The following is a 10000-nucleotide window of genomic DNA, read 5'->3' on the forward strand; positions in this document are numbered from 1 at the left end:
TGGGTCGAGTCTGCACATGATAGAAAAACACCAGTTTATACTTTATAATCCAGTTCTCTGTTTAAATGATGCTGTCAGCAGGTTCACAACTGTCACGGTTCGTTTTTACACACGTGTGCTTTCAGGAGTAACAACAGCAGACTTACATTTAAAAATCTACTCCTGAATAAACTTTATATAAACAAACAAAGACTGCAAATATATATAAAATCTCCCAAAACCACAAATGTTGAACAAACTGCAGACTTTACTGTGAGACAGAACTGAGGGCAGAATGAACCCACGCACTCACTCAGGCTCCTGCTGGCAGAAAAATCAGATAAATATTTGATTCCTAAATTTCATGACTAAATATGGTCTAAAGTGATGTGAGTGTGAGCGTGAGGAGGGCGAGGGAGCGATGAAGAGAGACGAGGGAGGACAGATGGAGAGAGAGCGAGGTAGAGTGGACACAGGGAGAGAGAGAGCAGGACGCAGCTTCATGCCCTAATTAGGAAGTTTTCCCAGAGTGCTTTGTTCATTCAGTAAAGGACAGTAGTAGTGCTCTGGGGAGGAGGGGAGGGGGGGGGGGGGGGGGGGGGGGGGGGGGGGTGATGTCACTGCTGTCACGTGAGAACCTCACAATTCCAATTTTGGTGATGTGGATGTTGCACATCACCAAAATCAAGTTTTTACACTTTCATCCTTGTGGCTGCTGTGAAACCTCCTGACTCACTAGTCTGGATACGACAGTTTATATGGCCAAAAGTATGCGGACACACCTTCAGTCCCTCAGAATGAATGTCAGTGTTTGTTGTCAGCAGCTGCACAAGAAGCTTTCTGATTCGTTACTTTTTCTGCGTCCTGCAGGAACAGTTTTCTGTCAAAGCTGCAACTTTAGATTGATATTTGTATTTTTGTGTTTGTCTGAACTCTTCCTGTTTGACTCTTATTAAATCATCAGAAATATATGATTATATTTAATACTACAGTGTAGAAATACTATTACTATTATGATTGATCCATATGATACTGTTATTGTATACTTTGTTGGTGAGTTTTATGTATTTAAGGCCTTTTTAAGACGCTGCAGTCTCGCTGCATGCTACATACCCGACCCTATACAAACAAACAGTAAACAATAAATAAAAACATGCAGTGATGGAACGTTCAGTTGTCCACATACTTGTGGCCATGTTTTATACGTGTTAATGACTGTATGAATGATGTAATGTGTACATCGTTCATGTTCGGGGATCATAAATCTAACAATCAAGGTTTTAACTTGACAGTGCTGAAGGCCACCTGCAGGGGTTTCTGGGTAATGGAGTTTTATAATGACGTGGTTCTTTCTTCTTCTGTCCCCGCAGTGTGACTCGGTGTCGTAGAGTTGTTGCTCGCCCACAGCGCCCCCTGCAGTCATGTGTGATGATGAGGAGAGCACCGCTCTGGTCTGTGATAATGGATCCGGTCTCTGTAAGGCCGGGTTCGCCGGAGACGACGCCCCCAGAGCCGTCTTCCCCTCCATTGTGGGCCGACCCCGCCACCAGGTGACAGCTGATTGGTCCGCACACAGACAGGCTGATGCTAATGCTAACGCTACCGATAACAGCCGCAAACAAACATTCACAACATTGTTTCTTTAGGATTCATGGAAATGCTGTTACATGAACTACCTGTCTCTCTCTCTCTATGACCCGTCTCTCTCTCTCTATGACCCGTCTCCCTCTCTCTGACCCGTCTGACCCGTCTCTCGCTCTCTGACCCGTCTCTCTCTCTATGACCCGTCTCTCTCTCTCTGACCCGTCTCTCTCTCTATGACCCGTCTCTCTCTCTCTGACCCGTCTCTCTCTCTCTGACCTGTCTCCTCTCTCTGACCCGTCTGACCCGTCTCCCTCTCTCTGACCCGTCTCCCTCTCTCTGACCCGTCTCTCTCTCTCTGACCCGTCTCTCTCTCTCTGACCCGTCTCCTCTCTCTGACCCGTCTCCCTCTCTCTGACCCGTCTCCCTCTCTCTGACCCGTCTCTCTCTCTGACCCGTCTCTCTCTCTGACCCGTCTCCCTCTCTCTGACCCGTCTCCCTCTCTCTGACCCGTCTCCTCTCTCTGACCCGTCTCCCTCTCTCTGACCCGTCTCTCTCTCTCTGACCCGTCTCCTCTCTCTGACCCGTCTCCCTCTCTCTGACCCGTCTCTCTCTCTCTGACCCGTCTCCCTCTCTCTGACCCGTCTCTCTCTCTCTGACCCGTCTCCCTCTCTCTGACCCGTCTCTCTCTCTGACCCGTCTCTCTCTCTGACCCGTCTCCCTCTCTCTGACCCGTCTCCCTCTCTCTGACCCGTCTCCTCTCTCTGACCCGTCTCCCTCTCTCTGACCCGTCTCCTCTCTCTGACCCGTCTCCCTCTCTCTGACCCGTCTCCCTCTCTCTGACCCGTCTCCTCTCTCTGACCCGTCTCTCTCTCTGACCCGTCTCTCTCTCTGACCCGTCTCCTCTCTCTGACCCGTCTCTCTCTCTGACCCGTCTCCTCTCTCTGACCCGTCTCCCTCTCTCTGACCTGTCTCCCTCTCTCTGACCCGTCTCTCTCTCTCTGACCCGTCTGACCTGTCTCTCTCTCTCTGACCCGTCTCCCTCTCTCTGACCCGTCTGACCCGTCTCCCTCTCTCTGACCTGTCTCTCTCTCTCTGACCCGTCTCTCTCTCAGGGAGTGATGGTGGGTATGGGGCAGAAGGACAGCTATGTGGGGGACGAGGCTCAGAGTAAGAGAGGAATCCTCACCCTGAAATATCCCATCGAACACGGCATCATCACCAACTGGGACGACATGGAGAAGGTTCCTCACACATCCTCATATCTATAACAACACATGAACGGATCAATAAATATCCTCATGTGGTCATAACGACTATTATCTGCTCTGTGATTGGTCAGATCTGGCATCACTCCTTCTACAACGAGCTGCGAGTGGCTCCAGAGGAACATCCCACCCTGCTGACTGAAGCTCCTCTCAACCCCAAAGCCAACAGGGAGAAGATGACGCAGGTACACCGACAGTACTACACATAATACTACACAGTACTACACTGTACTACACATTATACTACACTGGACTACACATAATACTACACTGGACAACACATAATACTACACTGGACTACACATTATACTACACTGGACTACACATTATACTACACTGGACTACACATAATACTACACTGGACTACACATAATACTACACTGGACTACACATAATACTACACTGCACTACATGTTATACTACACTGGACTACACATAATACTACACTGCACTACATGTTATACTACACTGGACTACACATAATACTACACTGCACTACATGTTATACTACACTGGACTACACATAATACTACACTGGACAACACATAATACTACACTGGACTACACATTATACTACACTGGACTACACATTATACTACACTGGACTACACATAATACTACACTGGACTACACATAATACTACACTGCACTACATGTTATACTACACTGGACTACACATAATACTACACTGCACTACATGTTATACTACACTGGACTACACATAATACTACACTGGACTACACATAATACTACACTGGACTACACATAATACTACACTGCACTACATGTTATACTACACTGGACTACACATAATACTACACTGCACTACATGTTATACTACACTGGACTACACATAATACTACACTGGACTACACATAATACTACACTGGACTACACATTATACTACACTGGACTACACATTATACTACACTGGACTACACATAATACTACACTGGACTACACATAATACTACACTGCACTACATGTTATACTACACTGGACTACACATAATACTACACTGGACTACACTGTACTACACATAATACTACACTGGACTACACTGTACTACACGTTACACTACACTGGACTACACATTATACTACACTGGACTACACATAATACTACACTGCACTACATGTTATACTACACTGGACTACACTGTACTACACATAATACTACACTGGACTACACTGTACTACACATTATACTACACTGGACTACACATTATACTGCACTGGACTACACTGTACTACACATTATACTACACTGGACTACACATAATACTACACTGGACTACACTGTACTACACGTTATACTACACTGGACTACACATTATACTGCACTGGACTACACTGTACTACACGTTATACTACACTGTACTACACGTTATACTACACTGGACTACACTGTACTACACATAATACTACACTGGACTACACTGTACTACACGTTACACTACACTGGACTACACATAATACTACACTGGACTACACATAATACTACACTGTACTACACATTATACTACACTGGACTACACATAATACTACACTGGACTACACTGTACTACACATAATACTACACTGGACTACACTGTACTACACATAATACTACACTGGACTACACATAATACTACACTGGACTACACTGGACTACACGTTACACTACACTGTACTATACATTATACTACACTGGACTACACATAATACTACACTGTACTACACATAATACTACACTGTACTACACTGTACTACACGTTACACTACACTGGACTACACATAATACTACACTGGACTACACTGTACTACACGTTACACTACACTGGACTACACATAATACTACACTGGACTACACATAATACTACACTGGACTACGCGTTACACTACACTGGACTACACATAATACTACACTGGACTACACATAATACTACACTGGACTACACATAATACTACACTGGACTACACATAATACTACACTGTACTACGCGTTACACTACACTGGACTACACATAATACTACACTGGACTACACATAATACTACACTGGACTACACTGTACTACACGTTACACTACACTGTACTACACATAATACTACACTGGACTACACTGTACTACACGTTACACTACACTGGACTACACATAATACTACACTGGACTACACATAATACTACACTGTACTACACGTTACACTACACTGGACTACACATAATACTACACTGGACTACACATAATACTACACTGTACTACACGTTACACTACACTGGACTACACATAATACTACACTGGACTACACTGTACTACACGTTACACTACACTGTACTACACATTATACTACACTGTACTACACATTATACTATACTGGACTACACGTTACACTACACTGGACTACACTGTACTACACATTATACTACACTGGACTACACTGTACTACACGTTACACTACACTGCACTACACGTTATACTACACTGGACTACACTGTACTACACGTTACACTACACTGGACTACACATTTTACTACACTGGACTACACTGTACTACATATAATACTACACTGGACTACACTGTACTACACGTTACACTACACTGTACTACACATTATACTACACTGGACTACACTGTACTACATATAATACTACACTGGACTACACTGTACTACACGTTACACTACACTGGACTACACATAATACTACACTGGACTACACTGTACTACACATTATACTACACTGGACTACACTGTACTACACGTTATACTACACTGGACTACACTGTACTACACGTTATACTACACTGGACTACACGTTATACTACACTGGACTACACTGTACTACACATTGTACTACATTATACTGCACTATACAACATATAATACTATACTACATTATACTACACTATACTACACTATACTACATTATACTGCACTATACAACACATAATACGACATAATACGACTGTACTACATATTATACTATACTATGCTATACAACACTATACTGCATATTATATCATACTACACTATACTATTGTATACTACGCTATACTACACTATACCATGCTATACTACACTATACTATTGTATACTACATATTATACTATACTACACTATACTATGATATACTACGCTATACTACACTATACTACATATTATACTATACTGTGCTATACTACACTATACTACATATTATACTATACATTATACCATGCTATACTACACTATACTACATATTATACTATACTACATTATACTACGCTATACTACACTATACTACACTATACTACGCTATACTACACTATACTACGCTATACTACGCTATACTACACTATACTACATTATACTACGCTATACTACGCTATACTACACTATACTACATTATACTACGCTATACTACGCTATACTACACTATACTACATTATACTACGCTATACTACGCTATACTACGCTATACTACGCTATACTACATTATACTACGCTATACTACGCTATACTACACTATACTACATTATACTACGCTATACTACGCTATACTACGCTATACTACGCTATACTACACTATTCTACACTATACTACATTATACTACGCTATACTACGCTATACTACGCTATACTACGCTATACTACGCTATACTACACTATACTACATATTATACTATACATTATACCATGCTATACTACACTATACTACATATTATACTATACTACATTATACTACACTATACTACGCTATACTACGCTATACTACGCTATACTACACTATACTACGCTATACTACGCTATACTACACTATACTACGCTATACTACGCTATACTACACTATACTACGCTATACTACACTATACTACATATTATACTATACATTATACCATGCTATACTACACTATACTACATATTATACTATACTACATTATACTACGCTATACTACACTATACTACGCTATACTACGCTATACTACACTATACTACGCTATACTACACTATACTACACTATACTACGCTATACTACACTATACTACGCTATACTACGCTATACTACACTATACTACGCTATACTACGCTATACTACGCTATACTACGCCACACCACAGTGTCCTACAGTATAAAGTCAGAACATAAAGAGGCAGATGTTTCCCAGCAGCAGAGTGAACGTTGGACTTACGTTACGTGAATGTTTGACACATGGACTTTCTGCAGGTTTAAACTGTGTGTGTTTGTTTGTAGATCATGTTCGAGACCTTTAATGTTCCCGCCATGTACGTGGCCATCCAGGCCGTCCTGTCCCTGTACGCCTCTGGGCGTACCACAGGTTGGTCCACACGCCTCCCTTTTCTCCTCCTGGTGTACTTTTAGTTTTTTCCACGATTCATTCATTTAACCCTCCTTCTCCTACCTGTCGTCCTACCTGTCTGCCTGTCTGTCTGCCTGTGAATGTGTGTGTGTGTGTGTGTGTGTGTGTGTGTGTGTGTGTGTGTGTGTGTGCAGGTATCGTCCTGGACTCCGGCGACGGCGTCACCCACAACGTGCCGATCTACGAGGGCTACGCTCTGCCTCACGCCATCATGAGGTTGGACCTGGCGGGCCGCGACCTCACCGACTACCTCATGAAGATCCTGACTGAGCGAGGCTACAGCTTCGTCACCACCGGTACGACACCGCTCCCCGCCACGTCTCTCTGAGCGTCACACGCAGACCGTGAAGCGTCTCTGAACCCGTCTGTCTCTCTGTGTTCCTGTCTCTCTGCAGCCGAGAGAGAAATTGTGCGGGACATCAAGGAGAAGTTGTGCTACGTCGCTCTGGACTTTGAGAACGAGATGGGGACGGCGGCCACCTCGTCCTCTCTGGAGAAGAGCTACGAGCTGCCTGACGGACAGGTCATCACCATCGGCAACGAGAGGTTCCGCTGCCCCGAGACGCTGTTCCAGCCCTCCTTCATCGGTCAGACACCTGTCTATCTACCTGTCTGTCTACCTGTCTGTCTACCTGTCTGTCTCTTGTCTGTCTCCTGCCTGTCTACCTGTCTATCTACCTGTCTGTCTACCTGTCTGTCTCCTGTCTGTCCAACTGTCTATCTACCTGTCTGTCTACCTGTCTGTCTACCTGTCTGTCTCTTGTCTGTCCAACTGTCTATCTACCTGTCTGTCTACCTGTCTGTCTACCTGTCTGTCTCTTGTCTGTCCAACTGTCTATCTACCTGTCTGTCTCCTGTCTGTCTCCTGTCTGTCCAACTGTCTATCTACCTGTCTATCTACCTGTCTGTCTACCTGTCTGTCTCTTGTCTGTCCAACTGTCTATCTACCTGTTTATCTACCTGTCTGTCCAACTGTCTGTCTCCTGTCTGTCCAACTGTCTGTCTACCTGTTTATCTACCTGTCTGTCCAACTGTCTGTCTCCTGTCTGTCCACCTGTCTGTCTCCTGCCTGTCTACCTGTCTATCTACATGTCTGTCTACCTGTCTGTCCAACTGTCTATCTACCTGTCTGTTTACCTGTCTGTCTCCTCCCTGTCTACCTGTCTGTCTCCTGTCTGTCCAACTGTCTATCTACTTGTCTGTCTACCTGTCTGTCTACCTGTTTATCTACCTGTCTGTCTCCTGTCTGTCCAACTGTCTGTCTCCTGTCTGTCTACCTGTCTATCTACATGTCTGTCTACCTGTCTGTCCAGCTGTCTGTCTCCTGTCTGTCCAACTGTCTATCTACATGTCTGTCTCCTGTCTGTCCAACTGTCTGTCTCCTGTCTGTCTACCTGTCTATCTACATGTCTATCTACCTGTCTGTCTACCTGTCTGTCTCCTCCCTGTTCCTGTCTGTCTCCTGTCTGTCTACCTGTCTGTCTACCTGTCTGTCTCCTCCCTGTTCCTGTCTGTCTCCTGTCTGTCTACCTGTCTGTCTACCTGTCTGTCTCACCCATCTCGTCGTGTCCTGCAGGTATGGAGTCGGCAGGTATCCATGAGACGACCTACAACAGCATCATGAAGTGTGACATTGACATCCGTAAGGACCTGTACGCCAACAACGTTCTGTCCGGAGGAACCACCATGTACCCGGGTATCGCTGACCGCATGCAGAAGGAGATCACCGCGCTGGCTCCCAGCACCATGAAGATCAAGGTGACTCATTATTATGAAGAATTTTTTATCTCAAAACTATATTTACCACATTTGGCCAGTTAGCTTCTATTAGCTACAGCAATGCTAACATGATTGTGAATCAACCCAGCAAAGGCTTAGCTTAGCTTCTCCAGGCTACACATGCTACGCAGCGGTCATTACTCAGCATCACGCTGAAGAGCTAGCGTTAGCAGCTAGTTCCTGTTGGCCTGAGTCTTTCTCTGATGAACACTTTTAGATTTAAAATGTAACCAGCTAACATTAGCTGCTGATGCTAACACTGTCTCTTTGTGCTGATTAGTAACCAAAGCTCACAACCCCACCTAGCTAGTTAGCCAGCTAGGAAGGTAGCATGTGCAACCTTGTTAAGATAAATAAATAAAGATCAGTGTTTCCTCAGTATTCATTCAGCACCGCCGCTGCTACTATTCCAGACCATCATTCATCTCAACAAGCTACTTATGATTTTCACTCGCACAATAACGTTACTGTGGATTTTTTTTAGTCATCCTCCCTCTCTTTGTTCTACCTGAAAGGTAGAAGAGTGGCGTAACGTTAGCTCCCGTAGCTCCATTAAGGAATAAGGCAGTGCATGTGTGTGTAGTTGCGTGAGTGCAGAGAGAGCGGCGGAAACATGACGTGAACGTGAGCGGAGCAGAGGAAAAGGTTAACAGCACAGTCTGTACGTACAGTCTGTGGTTAACAGCACAGACTGTACTGTTAACCACAGACTGTGACTTTGTGATTTTGTATGTGTGCTCTACAGATAAACTCACCCTAACAGGAGCTAACTGCTTAAGTCTGGCCGCAGCGGTTGAACTTGCTAACGAAGAGAAGCAGGCGACATGTGGAGCAAACCTGAAACAATTAGTCGATTCATTGATTAGTTGCCAACTATTATTATAAGAAATGAATCGTCTGGAGTCATTTTTTAAGAAGAAAAAGTACAAATTCTCTGATTGCAGCTTCTTAAATGTGAATATTTTCTGGTTTCTTTAGTCCTTTATGACAGTAAACTGAATATCTGACATTTTGCTGCTGATACACTAAATGTTCCTGTTAATAATGTGATGAAGG

The 10000-nt window shown here is 44.0% G+C and overlaps 1 protein-coding gene across 1 annotated transcript in view; it reads left to right on the forward strand.

Moving 5' to 3' along the window:
* Positions 1-10000, forward strand: part of acta2 (actin alpha 2, smooth muscle) — a 13227-nt gene that overhangs the window by 2032 nt on the left and 1195 nt on the right. The window contains exons 2-8 of the mRNA XM_044336931.1: positions 1350-1529; positions 2676-2804; positions 2903-3013; positions 7039-7123; positions 7300-7461; positions 7561-7752; positions 8742-8923. Of these exons, the coding sequence (XP_044192866.1) occupies positions 1401-1529; positions 2676-2804; positions 2903-3013; positions 7039-7123; positions 7300-7461; positions 7561-7752; positions 8742-8923 (990 nt within the window). The 5' untranslated portion in view covers positions 1350-1400. The remainder of the gene's footprint in view (positions 1-1349; positions 1530-2675; positions 2805-2902; positions 3014-7038; positions 7124-7299; positions 7462-7560; positions 7753-8741; positions 8924-10000) is intronic.

Source organism: Thunnus albacares, chromosome 20 (assembly GCF_914725855.1).
Source record: "Thunnus albacares chromosome 20, fThuAlb1.1, whole genome shotgun sequence".
In the NCBI taxonomy this organism is placed as follows: domain Eukaryota; kingdom Metazoa; phylum Chordata; class Actinopteri; order Scombriformes; family Scombridae; genus Thunnus; species Thunnus albacares.